Source organism: Hemitrygon akajei, chromosome 2 (assembly GCF_048418815.1).
Source record: "Hemitrygon akajei chromosome 2, sHemAka1.3, whole genome shotgun sequence".
NCBI lineage: Eukaryota > Metazoa > Chordata > Chondrichthyes > Myliobatiformes > Dasyatidae > Hemitrygon > Hemitrygon akajei.
In genome coordinates this window covers 128,505,124-128,522,751 of record NC_133125.1, presented here as the reverse complement: position 1 = coordinate 128,522,751, position 17,628 = coordinate 128,505,124, and the positions used below count along the sequence as shown (strand labels likewise).

At 40.6% G+C, this 17,628-nt stretch overlaps 1 protein-coding gene across 9 annotated transcripts in view; it reads left to right on the top strand.

The window, feature by feature from the left end:
- The window catches only part of scel (sciellin), a 79,861-nt gene that overhangs the window by 46,508 nt on the left and 15,725 nt on the right, over positions 1 to 17,628 (top strand). For 8 of the 9 annotated variants that reach the window (XM_073027651.1, XM_073027640.1, XM_073027618.1 and 5 more), the window contains 8 exons: positions 600 to 683; positions 4,635 to 4,700; positions 7,662 to 7,739; positions 11,536 to 11,622; positions 12,124 to 12,204; positions 12,906 to 12,989; positions 14,194 to 14,274; positions 17,291 to 17,374. In XM_073027651.1, coding sequence (XP_072883752.1) covers positions 600 to 683; positions 4,635 to 4,700; positions 7,662 to 7,739; positions 11,536 to 11,622; positions 12,124 to 12,204; positions 12,906 to 12,989; positions 14,194 to 14,274; positions 17,291 to 17,374 — 645 coding nt within the window. The remainder of the gene's footprint in view (positions 1 to 599; positions 684 to 4,634; positions 4,701 to 7,661; positions 7,740 to 11,535; positions 11,623 to 12,123; positions 12,205 to 12,905; positions 12,990 to 14,193; positions 14,275 to 17,290; positions 17,375 to 17,628) is intronic. The other variant, XM_073027658.1, reaches the window with a different exon arrangement.

Here is a 17,628-nt window from a genome sequence, read left to right as displayed (position 1 = left end):
AATACTATACTCTATCATTGAATAAAGCTGACAAAGAATGCTAATATCTGTAAATGAAGATTCATAAACCTTTCAAAAAAACCCAATAAAAATTAAGCGAACTTTTGATAATAGTTTAAATACAAAAGTTAAGAAAAGGGAAATTAACACACTTGAAGGCTTGGAAAACACAACAATTAAATTGAGAAGTATAAATTACATGTAATATTCCCTTCCATTGAACATGATGAACCAGTTTCAACTGAGTGTAAGCACAAAAGGCAGATCTCCCCACTGCGTTCAATCTTTAGATTTCATGAGAATGCCATGATTCAGCAGGCTTGACTGATTAATTTCTGAATGGCAAGTCTTCCACCTTTGACAAAGTTTGAGTGAGTACACAAACCTCCACACAGTTATGAAGCTAAACTGAAGTGAAACCTTGAAAAATGAAATTTTAAGGCACATTCCCTTTGGGACAAACTGCAGCAAACAGTGAAGCTCGCGTTAACTTGATGCTTTAAACTTATAATGACTGTTTTTTGGGGGATTTTTACTGTATAATTCTACACAGGATGCATCACACTAAGAACTAACATTTAAGCATTTCCATTTGATAGGACAAATCTGAAATGGGATAGCAAGAAAGATGAAACACCAGGGAGCACCTCAAAGACATCCACTCTGGAGCAAGACACTTCTAAGTAAGGATGCCAAAATCTACAATATTCCCACCTTTTAAAAGTTAATTGTTCTATAGTACATAAAGACTATTATTTTCTTAGTTCATGGTTATTAAAACATGGTGGAAATGTTTTAATGACAGGAAGGAAAGGTGTACTTTATTCCATGTGATTTTCTTGGATCAGGTGAGATAATCAGGAAAATTAAACTGACTTGAGGTTATGGAAACTCAATGCTGACCACTCTCATTTCTAAGCTGCAAATTGGTGGGGTCAAGTTCAGTTCCAGAGAAGTTAGGTCACAAATTTGAGATGATAATCAGTGTTGTGTTTCTTTTGTAAGAGATGTAAGCCTGAGGTTTTCTCAGTTAGGTGTAAAAGTTCCCATAGTGTTAACTGAAAGAAGTTGTGGGTAACAATAATCCATCTATTTGCGCTTCTCTGCTGATTGGTGGCATAGTGTCCTCTGCAATGGATTTCGAAGTGAATGGTCCCGGGTTGAATCCGACTGCTCCTTACATTCTTTCCATCTATGCTGGGCTGAGCATCGAGCTAGCAACTCAGCCTCATAAAAAAAAAACAGAGAAAAATGCTAAAGAAGTGGCAAAGTTGCTGCCCGATGCGCCACGAGGCACGGAAAGGAACAACACAACTCTTACATCTCTATGTATTATTACACTATTTATGGGAATCTGCTTTATGCAAACTGGCCATGAGAAGTCCTACTTAGCAGTAGTGCTATGTGTATTCAAAAGTAGACACATCAATTTTAAAGTGCTTTGAGACATCCTGAAGTGAAGGTGAGGAAATATGTAGAAGAAATAGTATTCTTTTTTCTAAGATGCAATAATATTTGCACTATATGAAAAGAATATACAGTACTGTAGTAATTTTATGTATTGCACTGTACTGCTGCAAAAAAAAAAACAAATTTCATGACATACATGAGTGATGATAAACCTGATTCTGATATGGGTCTTTATTGTGGACTGAGAGTGGGAAGAGGGCAGGGAGAGGGAAGTCATAGTTTGGAAAAGGGGAAGGGGGAGGGAAGAGCTCTAACATTCTGTAATGATCAATGAACCGGTTATTTGGAATCAAATGACCTTGCCTGGTGTCTCAGGGCTGGGTGTGTCTGCACCCACACCACCCCCTGCCCTGGCGTTGCTTTTCTGCCACCTGTCCCACCACCCCCCACAGCGCTCCACCATCACCATTCGCAATATCCTTTGCTCCTGCCAGGTTTAGGAGCTCCCTCTCTTTTCCACGATGAGAAATACAGTACTGTGTACAAGTCTTAGGGACCTATATGTGCCGAAAATCTTTGCACACTACAGTATAAGACTGCTCTGTGACAGTTTGTGTGCGCAGTTGTATGTCTTAACTCTCTCCCTGAGACATAAAATTAGCAAAACATTTTCACATCACAAAATAATTTTGGATGAGGAAGACCATTTAAGATGCTTTAGTTCATCCATTCAATAACAAGCTCGAGTGTCTCTGATGCACTTTCTGATCAGTCACTAAGTGCACCAAAAGGTTTTGCATCTTTCTTTCCCCAAAAAGCTCATTACATGTGTTTGTAGCACGCTGCTTAAGGAAGCAATCAGCACTTCATTTAGGGGTCACCTGTTGTTGGTTAGAATTTTTCTTCCTTTTAATTTTTCTTGCTATTATTTGAGCTAAAATAAAATTCTGCTTATTTTTCCCATTGTATTTATGATCTATAATTTTTCTTAATGATTCTCTTTCTAATCCTACACCACCCATCTCTCATGCTAACAAATTCCCCTCCCAATCCACGACAGAAATGCTCTGCAAATGGAATAGAATAGGTTGCAATCATTTCTGCCCTGGTGTTGACGCCTTCCCCATAGACTACCTGTCAGATTCATTTGCTATAGTTCACATCAGCCTCTAGTATTTGAATATTTTCCTCAGTCTCAGCAACCCCAAGACCTGCTTCAGAGCTCTGTGTTGAGAGTACTGTGCAGTCCAATCATGGCTTCCTTTCACTTGTATCCAATGTCATTGGCGGCGGCTTTATTAATGCTTTATTGTTCACACATTCCAAGCTAAATGGCTATTGTAAAATGCATTTTCTATGATAGTTTATGGAATGCAAATTCATCCTTCATAGAAGGCAATGTAGAGTGCATGTTGTGCTCCATTGCTGAAAGAGAGTTCCTGTGCAGTCAGAAACAGAGTGCATCGTTTAGAATGCTACAACCTTACACATTTAGTCTATGTGAATAAGGATAATTTTCCACCCAAGGTCTGTTTCTTCACAGCAATATAATTTTAATGTATCAGTATATTGATTGATTGTTCTTTCTTTCTTGGTTTCGTGGCTATCTGGAGGAGAAAAAAGTTCAGAGTTGTATACTTAGACAATAAATGAACCTTTGAACGTAATGCCAAGCAGAAATGACTTGATCAGTTACACAAATAATTTCTGCCTCGCATAGTACTTGGTTATGAACTAAAGCCAATTGAGTTAATGTTTGGGTAAATGCTTCAGTCATCACACAGGTATAGATTGTTGATCCCTGCATTTGTATTATGGAAACTTAAGCCAATCTTTCAAAAGAAGATTACTTGGACACATTTTACAGTTTCATTCACTGTATACTGGACCTCCTGCCAATTTAAGCTCCCAACCCACCTGCCTATGCACAACTGAATTGGTATCTGTACCTTGCCCCAACCACATTGATTATTTGACACCTCTTCTGATTTGTTATTCTCCTCTTCACCCCTGATCTCTCAGACTCCGCTGACCTTTACTCGTTTCGTTCAGATTTAGCAGTACATGTGACCTTGTACCTTAGACACTATTGACATTCAAGATCATCCTTCATCCAAGATGGCGGTGCGACGCATCTTGCAGCGGCCACTCCGGAGCTGATATCTTTTATTTGTTAAACGGGGTGACGTGCGCAATCCTAATCTGATGAAAAACGGATGTGGGAGCATGGAAGATCATCTGGAAATCTCCAGGAAGGCCCTCTTCGTTGCTGCTGCTGCTGTGAGGTCCGGGTCTCTGCTGAGAAGAACAGGCCCCCAGTCCTCAGGGTTGCGTTGCCGGTGGCCGTTGGTGGGGCGTCCTAATATGCTCGGAGAAGCTGTGCCGGAGGGGATGGTCGGAGGCTCGGAGGTTCGACGGACTCGGAGTCTGCTGCGGTCAGAGCACTTTCACTGTGTGCTGTGTCTGTGAGGCTGGGTTCAACGGAGCTTTCATTGTGTGCTGCGTCTGCGAGGCTGAGTCCAGCGGCGCCATGGATGTCCATAGCGGGGGTATTCCCTTCTGCCACCTGAATGGGATGACGAGTCTATCGGGACCCTGAGGACTTGTGGAAACTGTGTGGTGGTTTCTTTCAAACTTATAGTCTTTTAACATCTTTGGACTATTTTTACTGTGCCCATGGTCTGTTTTTTTTTAATCAATTATGCTATTGTTTGCACTGTTGTAACTACACGTTGTAACTATGTGGTTTTTGTGCAGGTCTTGTAGCTTTAGTTTTTGGTTTGTTGGGTGGTAGAGTTGGTCTCCTGACTTGGTGTGTTTGGGTAGTCTTGTTTTGTCTGGTGGATTTGGAGCTCCTTTCCGGGGAACACACTAAGACGGTAGCGCGATATTAATACGCAGCAGCCTCTCCAGACTCTGGACTGGGGATTGCCAAATGTTATGTGGATTTTCTGGAGTGGTCTGTTTTGTCATGTGCTTTTGTGATATCGTTCTGGAGGAACGTTGTCTCATTTTTTAACTGCATTGCATTTGTGGTTTCTAAATGACAATAATCTGAATCTGAACATGACTTTAACCAGTGTATCTATGGTCCACTGCACAGCAAACAGTTAATGCCTCCTCACAGGCACTGAGGAAAGCCTAACCTCTCAACAGAAGCAGCAAAAGCCCAGCACTGAGTTTACAAACTGTTGCTATAGCTCAAATTTCTCTTTTGCTCACAGGAAAAATAATAGTAAAACAGAACCTTTGATTGATCTGACACCAAGCACAGAAAAACCAAAAACGAGGTAAGTTGGCGCTTTGCATACTACAGTTATTGTTGTGGGGTGTGCCACGATGATACTAACACCTAACAGTGATATTGCCTTTCCCATGCTAGGGGCCTCGCTCTTAACTCCACGCTATTTTATAGATCTCCAAAGATCCATCTACATATTCTGACTGTTCATTTGGATGACAATGTGTAAGAGATTCACCCTTGGTCACCGCTGCTAAAGTGATATGAGGTGACCAGCTGACAGCCGTTCTCAAATTCAAGTTTAATTGCCATTCAACCATGCACATTAATACCACCAAACGAAACAGTGTTCCTCTGGGGCCGAGGTGCAAAACACGGGACCAAAAGTCACACACAACACATATAGCACATATAATTATGATAGCAGAAAAATATAGCTACAAACAATGTTTTAAAAATTAATAATCTAGCCCAGGTCCCTACGTGTCCTGGTCTGTAGATTGACGGTGCATGCATGCTTTTCTGGAGCCATGTTTCCGCAAGAACAAGCCTGCAGCAGTTCCTCATATCGTGCAGTGCAGCTGCAGATGAATGCAATCCTCCTTGTCTGCCACTGAGTGAGCACTGGGGAGAAGCACTGACATGAGGGCCAACCTCCAACCTGGCATGGAGTCCAGAGCTCTGGTATCTCCTTCCTTGGCAGCTGCAACCGGTGACCCCAGAGCATGAATGAGGGCCTGGCCTGCACTACAAATGAGGCCAAGCAGCTCCCCCACCATTGGTCAAGCCAATGAACCAGTAAATCGGACCTGCAGTATTCTGTGTCACCAATGTCCAACAGGATCTTGCAATTATAACAAAAATGTTCTGCACCCTCTATTGGATAGCGCTCTGCCTCTGACACCTTCTTCCTAGGTGGCTGAAGCACGACAGCTATGCAGTAAGTCCAGCTCCTCCACTATCCATTAACTTGCAAGTGGTGCAGACCTGTAGTCCCGGGTGTTCTCAGTATCCAGCAGTGTCTTGCGATCATGATAACAGCATAAAGCATGAACAATTCCACCTTTGGTTGGACCCAGAGAGTTTGCAGCGTGCCAATATTCTACTGAATTAAGACAAGGGATTACATTATCAAATTAAACAAATACCTGTGGGCACCTTTGTCACTGGTGACCACAGAGGGACTCCTGAGCTTCATCTTTTACTCTCAAGTTTAACTCTTCACCTTAAAATGCTTATAGAAGAGTATTCCTGTGCTGTGGTAAATTCCCTGACTATCATTCCTTCATACGCAAACAGTTTGCATTGGCATCCAATTAATACTTCCCTCACACAGAGAAGGAGACAAATTGCTCCATGTCATTGGCCCCATTCTCCCATTTATTTCCCTGTGACCTATCTTACTCACATATTCGTCAATTCCTCGGTTTGTTTTACAAACTCTCCATACTAGGGATAATGTACAGAAGCCAGTTTATTACTGTTATGCTTTTAGGATGTAGCAGGAAGCCAAGGTAACTGGGAGAAAATCCCACATAGTCACAGAGAGAACATGCAAGCTGTAAACATGTAGCACTGGAGGTCAGGATAGAAAACGGGTCACAAGAACAGTGAGGCAGCAGCACTACCTGCTGCACCTCCGCACTACCCATTCCGCAGGTGAGCTCCAAGCCCAAGAGCAGGAAAATCTGTGAGAACTCATCCTATGATAGCGTTCATCTGAACAGAAGACTGCATTGTTGTCTTCATTTTTGAGAGGATTATAATATAAAGGCAAGGATGCAATGCTGAGACTTCAGAAGGCATTGGTCAGACCTCATTTCAAGTGTTGTGAGCACAAGTGGTTCTGCAGATGCTGCAAAACTTGAGCAAAGTGGACAAAATGCCGGAGAAGCTCAGCAAGTCAGGCAGCATCTGTGGAGGGAAACAAACAGTCGAAATTTCAGGCCGAGAACCTTCATCTGGGCAGGAAATGAAGGAAACAGAAGTTAGAACAAGAAAGTGGGGGCAGTGGTAGGAATATGGCAACTGATAGGTGAAATCAGCTGACAGGAAAAGCCTCCTCTGCTGTCATAATGCGGCCACACTTAGGTTGGAGGTTGAGAGGGAAAATAAATCACCCGTGATCAAATGAGAGACAAGATGCCATGATCCGATTGGCCCAATCCTGTTCCTATGTCTTAGGGTCTTAAGGTCTATAACCTCTGTTCTGAAATATCACCGTCCTGACATCCTCCAGCATGTTGAACGTGTTGCTGAAGTATCGTGAGCAGATTAGGAGCCTCATGTTCATGACTGGACAGGCTGGTATAGGAGAAGGTCCCGAGAAGATTTAAAAGAATTATTCCAGAAATGAAAGGGTTGATGACTGAGGAACCTTTGATATCTCTGGCCGCTACTTGTTGACGTTTAGAAGAATGAGAGGACTCATTAAAACCTACAAAACATTGAATGACCTAGAGAGAGTATAGATGGAGAGGATGGATCCATTAGAGGGAGAGTCTAGGACCAGAGAGCACGAGCTCAGAATAGAAAGATGTCCATTCAATATAGAAATGAAGAATTTCTTTAGCCAGAGGGTGGTGAATCTGTGGAGTTCATTGTGGAGGTCAAACCATTGTGCATATTTAAAGCTGAGGTTGATAAGCAATTTATTAGTAAGGGCGTCAGAGGTTAAGGGAAGAAGGCAGGAGAATGGGATTGAGAAGGAAAGTAAATCTGCTGTGAATGAATGGCAGAGCAGACTTGATGGGCTGAATGGCCTGATTCTGCTCCTATGTAATATGGTTTCTAGCCTCTGCTCTGGAATAGAACAGTTCAGGCATCTGGAGGCATGCGCCTGTTGCTCTCTGTAGATTAACCCTTGTGCTGCTGCTAAGAACGATGCGCTACTTAAGTAAATCAGTCAAGAGGTTTTGATAACAATTAAAGTCAAGTGATTACAATAGATTATAATCTGAGTTTTAGAACCATGTTAGTATAATAAAACATCTATTTTTTTTGTTTAAAGATCATCAGATTATACATCTAAGTATGGAAGTAAAAGTCTAATAGATCTGTCAGATCCTCCAGAAAAAACAAATGACAGGTAAGGATCAAAATGTGGGTAAAAGTTCAGGATGTCCCATTGACCATTCTGCTGTTGTTAAGACATTACATTTTAAAAACTTATTCATAAAATTGATGATCAAATTCTTGTGTGTCTTCTAAATATGGTTCCAATGTTTGGTGCACAATGGTTGTATTACAGAATGATAAATACTTTTGCTAAGACTGATAATGCACAAATATCAGTTCAAATCGCACCATGGTACTTGGGGAATTTAAATTGTTTCTGAAATATGTTTCACACTGATTACCATGCACCTATCTGTTTGCTATGAAAATGTCCTTCAAGGAGGGGCTTACGCTCATAGTCTACACATGGCTCTGTAGAAAGTTAGTATGTTCTTCCAATGACTGTGTTGCCTTCCGGTAGACTCTTCATTTCCTCTCAAATCCCAAAATGTGCTGGAAGGTTAACTGGCCTCTGTAAATTACTCCATTATTGAAAAGTAGCAAAAGAGCTAAAGGGAAGTAGGTAAACATGTAAGAGAAAATAAGTTGCAGAGAATAAGGGAAAGGAAATGGGGATTACGCGTTTGCTCTGGTTGGAGTCTGCATGGACTCAATTGCCTCCTTCTGCGTTGTAGTTGCTTGTGCCTGAACTGCTGTCTGAAATGACGCAGCAACTCACTCAATTCAAAAACCGAGTGACCTGAGATTGATTAAAAGTGAAGACTCAACGCGGAAGATACTGGAGGAACTCAAGGGTCAGATAGCATGTGGATTGTTGTAAAAGTTCAACAGGTTTACTAATGTAATTCAGGGATGAAAATCCACCCTCCTTAGCCAATCTGGCCTTTCCGTAACTGCAGACTCACATCATTCCTGACGTTTACCAACCATCTGAAAAGGCCAAGCAAGCTACTCTTTTTAAAAAAACAATAAATATTGGCCTTGGTGATACCACCCACATCCTATGAATGAATAAAAAAGAAATTAGAAGAATTTTACTTGTGTTCTGGCCAACATTCCTTAGCCAACCAACGTGGTCAGAAACAAATAAACTGATCATAGCTATCACATAAGCTAAAAGAAAACCTTGAATTGAGGTCTTCATATGGTGTGTACTTGAAACACAGAGAGAAACAGCTTTAAAGAATGGGGCCTATTGAAATGTTTGGATTCTTTAAGTATGGAGTAATATATATTCAGTAGTAGCTATGGAGTAGGAGCTGATCAGAATTTATTGAGTAGTACATATAAGAAATAGCAGTTAATTTTTTAATTTGACGCAATGATATAATGTATAGTTATAAATCATTGATTAGACATGTGTGCGTGCTGTATTTTAGAAAGGCAAGGTTTTGGAGAAAATCCAGAGATGATTTAGGAGAGTGGATTTATGAATGAGGTGTTTCTGTTATCTGGAGAGAAATGAAATGCTGGGGTTGCTTTTCCTGGCACAAAGGAGTGAGTGGGAGATTTAAAGAAATAGTTCAAATTTCAGAGGTGTCTTGATAAAGGGAAATAGTTGCTCAAAGATCCAGATTTAAGGTTATTAACAAAGAAGCAAAGAGTTGGGGAGGGGGTTCTATAGGCTATTATAACCTGAAGCAACACACACGAAATGTCGGAGGAACTCAGCAGATCAGGCAGCATCTAAAGAAATCAATTAACAGTCGGCATTTTGGGCCGATAGCTTTCTTCAGGATTGAGAGGGAAGGAGGAAGACTCCAGAATAGAAAGGTGTCGGGAGGGAAAGAGACTAGCTGGAAGGTGGTAGGTGAAACCAGGTGGGCAGGAAAGGCCAAAGGCTGGAGAAGGAGGAACCTGATAGGAGAGGAGAGTGGACCATAGGAGAAAGGGAAGGAGGAGGGGACTCAGGGGGAAGTGATAAGCAGGTGAGAAGAGGTAAAGTACCAAAGTGGGGAATAGAGGAAGAAGGTACTTTTTTTTAATTGGAAGTAGAAATCGATATTCATGCCATCAGGTTGGAGGCTTAACCAACAGAATATAAGGTTTTGCTCCTCCACCCTGAGAACGGACTCATCTTGGCAGAAGGGGAAGCCGTGGACAGACATGTTGGAATGGGAATGGGAACTGGGATTAAAATGTTTAGCCACTGGGAAGTTCCGTATTTGGCAGATGGAGTGGAGTTGCTCGTTCTGAAATGCATTACTTAAAAGGAATGGAGGAAACAGATTCCCTAGTAAGGTTAGAAAGAGAATCGTTTGCATGCTTAAAGCATTGTGGAAGAACTGAGAATAAGCACTAAAATGGTACAGAGGTGCAGCTAGGAGAGCTGCTGCTTCACAGCCCCCGGTGACAGGGTTCGATCCTGAACTCTGGTGCTCTGTGCGGGGAGTTTGTCTGACCCTGTGGGTTTGCTCCGGGTGCTCCAGTTTCCTCCCACATTCCAAAGGAGTGCCAGTTGCTTGGTTAATTCACCTCTGCAAATTGTCCCTGGTGTGGAGGTGAGAGGCAGAATCTGCAAAGACTTGAGTGACGGTAGGGAGAATAGAATGAGATTAGTGTAAATGGGTGCTTGATGATGTGAAATCAATCGGCCAAAGGGTCCGTTTCTTTGCTGAATAACTCTACAGCCATACAACCAGGGGCAGGAACTAATGGGCATCTCTTTCAAAGGTGAATTTCCACCATGTACTGTGCACATATACTACTAAATAGAACAATATTCCTCCAGACCCAGGTGCACAACACCGTAACTCACACACAAAGTAATATTATCTCAAATAAATTAACGAATAATGAAATATTTTCCTGAAGACTGACATTTAGGACAAGGTGCATTTACCACACAAGTTAAAAAGTAATCAGTATAACTCTACTGATACTTCAAATGTGATGAGACCCGGGTGCTGGCAGAGAGTTCAGTAGGATAAAAACCTGGGGGAAGAAGCTGTTTCCTATCATAACAGTCTGTCCTAATGCTGCGGTACCTCCATCCTGATGGTGGGGAGGTGGGGGGGGGGGGGGGTGCGTCAAAGAAATTGTGGGCCAGATGGAAGAGATCCTTGACAATGCTAATATCCTGCTTATAAATATCTTGGATAGGTGGAGGAGAGACCCCAAGTGATCCACACAGCAGTCCTCACAATCCCTTCAAAAATGTAGAAGCCATTTTGAGGCATTCTTGGACAATACAATTTTTAGAAATGTTATTGTATTTTATTTTGTTGATTGTTTTATCAATTAAGGACAATGTTGCATCTGTCTGATTAAACCACACTTGAAGTAAGTTCTTGTCACCACACTACAGAAAGGATATGGTATCTCCAGGCAGAATGCAGAAAAGATTAAACAGGGTATTATCTGAAATGGAGAGCTTTAGTTATAAGGAGAGATAGGATAGGCTGGCTCATTCTCACTGTAGTGCAGGAAGCTGAGGGGTGACCTTATAGAAGTTTATAAAATTATAAGGGGCAAAAATAGGATAGATAATTTTTTTCCATGGTTTGGAGTCTAAAACTAGAGAGCAGAGGTTGAAGGTGAGAGAAGTAATGCTTAAAGGAGATCTGAGGGGCAAATTTTTAACAAGGATTGGTCATCATATGGAACAAACTGCTAGAGGAACTTGTAGAGGCAGATCCAATCAAGGCATAAAATACTTACAGAGGTACAAGGATAGGAAAGGGGCAGAAGATGGGCCAAGTACAGGAAAATGGGATTTACCTGAATGGGTATTGTAGTCAACATGGATAATTTGGGCTGAAGGGCCAGTTTCCATACTATATGACACCATGACTCTATGAATATTTGAAATCTGTGGTGAAGTTGGAACTGTGACTTTCACTAATTCTCTTGCCCTCTTGTTTAAGAATGCCAAGTACACCTCCACCTACTCCAGAAAAGATATCAAGCCTGATTGATCTGACACCACCGACTATTCCAGAAAAACCGAAGAGGTAATTCTGATGTGCATTACACTTACTCACCTCTTGTTTCTAGTCAGCACTATCACGTGCCACTTTTTAATTAGGGATCAGCAGCATTTTGGTTAATGTACTGAATCAGTGGTCCAAAATTCTAACACCACCTTGACAACTGAAGTATTTAAATCCAATTAATGAAGTAGCCCTCGAATTTAATGGAACAATCTTGCATTGATTGTTGCTGTGACAGTACATGATGTTGTAAGAAAACCCATCTGATTTACTGATGTCTTTTGGGGACAGATCTTTGCCACCTTCATCCATTCTGGCCGATATGTAACTCCATGGGTATCAATGCAGACAATATCCATGTGCACTAAGCAATGTCCCCAGTAATTTGTGATGACCAGTACACGCAAAAGCCTTATGCTGTGCAAATTTTTGCCCAATGCCACACTGAATAATTTCTTCAATAAAAACTCAAAATAAGTTGTGGAGCAGCATTTAAAACATTTATAAATTTCATCCTAACAGGAGTAGTGGCGATTGGGACACCATCACCTCTTCTACCACTACAAGCTCAAAAGCAACCTTTGACCCATCCTCCAAGTCAAGGTATCATGTCTTGTGATTGTGCTTTGTCATGCAATCAGCACTCCTGAAATACGAAGTGCTTTAGTCATCTCGTAGTTTGGTCATTTAAAAAAGAACAGTATTAAGGTATTTCTCTATTACTTTCTGTGGTATGCTGATTTTTGTTGGGGAACACTTCCATACACGGGAGATGCAGCATCCTTTGGGGTACAGGAATTGTCATCATTTTCAGATGAAACCCTACTTCTCCTCAAACCCTGGTTCATTCAGCTGTTCCTCTTTAGTAATATCCCCTGGGCCAGACAATATATCTGATGAGGAATACTTTAGGAGATCCTTTTCCCAGGTAAGCAGAGACTAAAACTAGGAGGTATGGATTTAGGATGTGATTTAAAAGCAGCTTTGGGGACAAATGGTATGTATGTGGAGCTGTTAGAAGTGTTTGAGACAAGTATTCACCATCATTTAAGAAGCACTTAGAAAGGTGCATGGAAGGGTGTGGCTTAGAGGGATGTGGTTTGAACATGGCAAATTGGGACTAGCTGGGTGGGCACCATGAACAGCATAGACTCATTGGGTCGAAAGGCCTATATGGCCTTTATATAGAACCATAGAACTCTAAGGTTCTAGGACTAAGAGGAAAAGAAGGAAAATCAAATCATTTTTCAAAAATCACTACATTTTGCAGAGTGGATTTTGAAGCAAGCTTTTCTTTTAAACAGGAGCAGTGGAGACAGAGATACAACCTACTCTAGCACCACTACAAGCACTAAATCAACTTTTAGCCCAACCTCTAGATCTCCAAGGTACTGTGTTGATTGATAATGCTTGCAAATAGAGACCATTCTGACCAAGTTAATTTCAGTTTTGCAAGAAAATGAGCATTTGCTTGTCAAAGTTGTATACATAATTAGAGAATTATTTCCCACTTTATATGAAACCTCTGAGTGTTTTAGGATTTATTTCACCTCCTGACTTTTCCTCTGCATTCCAGAGTGTGCAGAACATTGTTGGGTATGATTCAACTGTGGAGGAGGATTGGGCATGGAGTTTTGTACAAGAGAAAGTGGGAATCCTAGTCCAAGCTTCAGTTTGCTGTTATTTAATGACTTACAGTCGAAAGTCGGATGCCTGACTGATTTCCTCCTCTCATCTCAAAGGCAAACCTTATCTGCTTTCCTTTTGCTGAATTGTGTATACATTTCTCATTTGTTCTTCTGCATGAACCATGTGAATGAAATCATGTTTTGCTTTTCATGCAGGAGATTTTCACTATGCATCTTGTAGGGCCAGCCTAAGACAATCTTTTTTCAGAAATATCAATACTTTTTGTAATGTTGTCTTCAGTGACTTCAAATAACCATTCACATATCTGGTATTCCAAGAATAATCTCTGAGACACAAAGTACACTGCAGATGCTGTGGTCAAGTCAACACGTACGAAAGCTGGATGAACTCAGCAGGTCGGGCAGCATCCGTTGAAATGAGCAGTCAACGGATGCTGCCCGACCTGCTGAGTTCATCCAGCTTTTGTACATGTTGATCTCTGAGACGCTAGTGTCCCTTACAATTGCAAATGCTTCTCTCATTTAACAGTCTGTAATGTATTCCATGAAGGACATTTATTAGAAGCCTGAAAAGCACTTACCTTGTGTAGGAAGGATTCCTAAAACTTTCCCACAAAGTAATTTAGTACAACTTACATCTTCTTTGGAATTGCAGAACTGTAAATATATTGCCAGCTTTTTGAAACAATACTGAAGATAGGCACAGATTACCAGTGAACTGAGATCTAGCCTTGGATTTAAAATGAGGCAAAAGATGAGGGGCAAATGTTCAGACCATCAGACCAGCTTGATGTGCAGTATCCAAGCATAGGGAGTGTCATAAATTCAGGTGCATAGCAACAAGTAATTGCAGGAATGGCAATGAGTAACTTTCTGTCACTATAATATAGAGAGTTGTGTTTGAAAGAACAACCTTTTCAATCTTACTTTCAATTTATAACAGCAACAATGACTGGGAGCCCATTAGTCCAAGCACCACAACAAGTACAAAGGCAACCTATGATCGAGACACAAAACCCACCAGGTATTTTGTTTTTTAAATATAATCAATTACTAATATTTGAAACAAATTTTAATTCAAGAATTGAGCAAACATCTTGTCTTGTTCCAAGTGTTTTACCCCTCTTTTGAAAGTGCTAACAATTATTCCCTAAATGTTAACAATTTTTCATTTTTATGTGAGGGAGCATGTTCTTCCTGTTTGAGAGTCTACAGTAAAACTATTTCCTAATGTTCCTAACTATTAACAATGTGGAAGTTGACTTTGCACTCTACGCCACTTAACAAATAAAGTTTCTTTCAAGATGATGAGATAGAATTCTAGAATGTTAGTATAATAGACCGCAACCATCATATTGTTCATTTAGAGCTTTGTGATTGACCTTGATTTATCATTGAAAGGCCTTGATAGAGTGTAATGGAGAGGGTGTTTCCAATAGGACCAGAGGGCATGGGCTCAGAATACAAGGATGTCCCTTTAGAACAGAGATGAGGAGGAGTTTCTTTAACTGAAGTATGGTGAATCTGTGAAATTTATTGGAGACTACCCAGATGAAATATGAGGTGTTATTCATGAACCTTAAGAGTGGCCTCATCAGATCCTATCAATTTTTTTCTTCTCCAGCCCTTTACCTTTGCCACCCACCTGACTTCACCTTTCATCTTCCATCTAGTCTTCCTTCCCGTCCCTCCACTTTTTATTCTGGTGCCTTCTACCTTCCTTTCATGTCATGAAGAAGGGGATTGGTCTGAACCATCAACTATTTATTAATTTCCATATATGCTTCCATAGATGTTCCTCCAGCATTTTGTGTGTGTTGCTCAGGAATTCCAGCATCTGTAGAATGACTTGTGTTTGTGTCTGTTCCTTGTGTACAAACCAATAGGTAGTGCCCTCCCTAGCTGGAAAAGCATCAGGCAGTTTTAGATCTGATCAGCTCCCCTGCTTTAGCATTCAGGCATCCGCAAATAAATCTTAAGGATTATGTGGACCTAGTACTCTGACTCATCTAATAAATACTTGTCACTTACCAAGCAAGGATTTAAGTTTTGGTTATTTGTCTCCTAGGCTGTAGCCAGAAGGCATCCCAGAATTGCCACAAGCCCTAGCTCCACCAGATTATGAAAATCTGAGCATGAGAACAGAATGTTTGAATTTCTTTCCTTGACAGATCTGTTATTCTGACATTTGGGAGACTAATGTACCTTTTTCCTCCAGTAAGTTAGCTTGCCTCAGCTCCTTTTGGATATTTACCTGTAGAGATAAACTGGATGCTGATTGATAAAGGCTAGAGATATTGAGCATTAGCTTGTTCACTTCAGAGAATATTTCAAGCATTTTGAATTCCAGCATTAAGTAATATACCATTGCCTAGTTTGTGTATATTCATACTATTGATGTATCAGGACAGGACATAGTACACTGCTGGGGTTTGAAAAACATGTAAATTGACTCTAAATGTTGCCACTGTCTGTAAGATGATAGCTTGAAGCCATCAAACTATCTTTTGAGCATCTATGGAATGTTTTAATTGTTTAAATAAATCCGATGCACTAAAAAGTTATTAGTACAGAGAGAAGCAAACGTATTTACAATACACTACACTATATATAACCTTCAGCTATAATGTGATGAAGTTTATGTGTCATCATTGTTCAACGTGCACATTCTTGTGCATTGGCACCAGTGTGGTTATCCTGAAGTTGGAAGAAGTGTCACAGAATTAATAAAGTTGACTAAAAATAACATAAAACTATTATTTTGCACTTTGTAGACAAACATTGATATTGGTCCTGGTTTATTATTTTCACATATACCAAGATCATACAGATCAAATCTTTGCACTGTGCATTGAGGTAAACCAATAACAATGCATAATAAAGTCTAAAAGCTACAGAGAAAGTGCAGTGCAGGCAAGCGACAAAGTGCTAGATCATAACGAAGTAGATTGTAAGGTCAGAGTCCACCTTATCATAAAAGAGGACCATTTAAGAGTGTTACGAATGTGCCACAACTCTGAGGGGCCGAAGGGTACAAAGTAGCCCCCTCCTTTTTGAGAATCGCAAGATCGCTATTAATTCGGGTCTGGGACCCAGGAAATGAGAGAGAATCCACAAGGTTTTGGAATGTGTCCTGGCCTCAAAGAGACAAAGCCACGGATAACGGCCATTGTCTCTTGGAGACGGAATTGTGTATTGAGTACTGTACTATTCATTGAAGCCCTCAGGAGACGACCAGAGTGGGCTGGTTGAGGGATTGCATCATCCCAACATGATTGACATCTGAGACTCCGTGAGTAAGGATAAAAGAGGGTCTGGGGAACAACCCCTTTAGACGCACCAGGAGAAACGCTAGAAATCCCGTGACAGCGTTTAATAGCGACAGCCAGTGGGGGGGCTCGTGTGCGTCCTTTCCCTTTGCCAGGGATTGGTGGCCTCACCACGGAAGAATGGCTTTAGCTAAAGGAGAGGCCACGAGTGAACAGCCACACCAACGGGACTCCTGAAGGATCGAAATCATAAAAGGAAAAGCTGGCAAATTTCTCAAAAATCTCTCTCTCTCTCCAACCAAAGGCTGCAGCCTGAATGAACTGAGTAACTTTTATATTTCCATTGGACAATACATTATCCCCTAGACAACAATAGAGCTTATTTCTTATTGATTATTATTCTACCCGCACTTTTAGATTTAGTATTGACGATGTATATTATCTGTTTATGTTTGCATTGATACTATTTTTGTGTATTTTTACTAATAAATATTGTTAAAAATAGTACCATCAGACTTCAACGGACCTCTCTATCTTTGCTGGTAAAGGGTTCGTAACAAGAGTCTGATAACATCATGACAGAAGCTGCCCTTAAGCCTGGTGGCACATACTGTACTTTATGTCCTGAATCTCATTATAATTTATGCAAAGATTCAATAAAATAAAATTAAGCTTTATTGCAATGTGGTTGAAGAAAACTAATAGGAAATTTCAAATAAATTTCATCAAACAAAATGATTTACTAAAGTTATACTTTTGCTTCTATCTTAGATCTACAAATGAACAAGATCTTCACAATGATGAATCAGGCTACAAGTCACCGACCTCTTATACCAAGACAAGTAGGAACTTCAGGTAATTTGTTTAGCTATGTAGTGACTATCTACATTGAAATTTCTTTAATTGATGGGCTAACTTGTTCAATTAATTTGTACTTTCATGAACATCGGGCTAAAGCTTGACACCTAGTATATGATTTGTATAGATAGGCGCAGCTTTAGACTCAGGCACATTCATATTTTTCTTAAGATATACATCCCCTTTACAATCAAATATTTCTTTCTTTCAAAAATGCACTGAAGCATGGAAGTTGGCTGTAATGTTTCAGA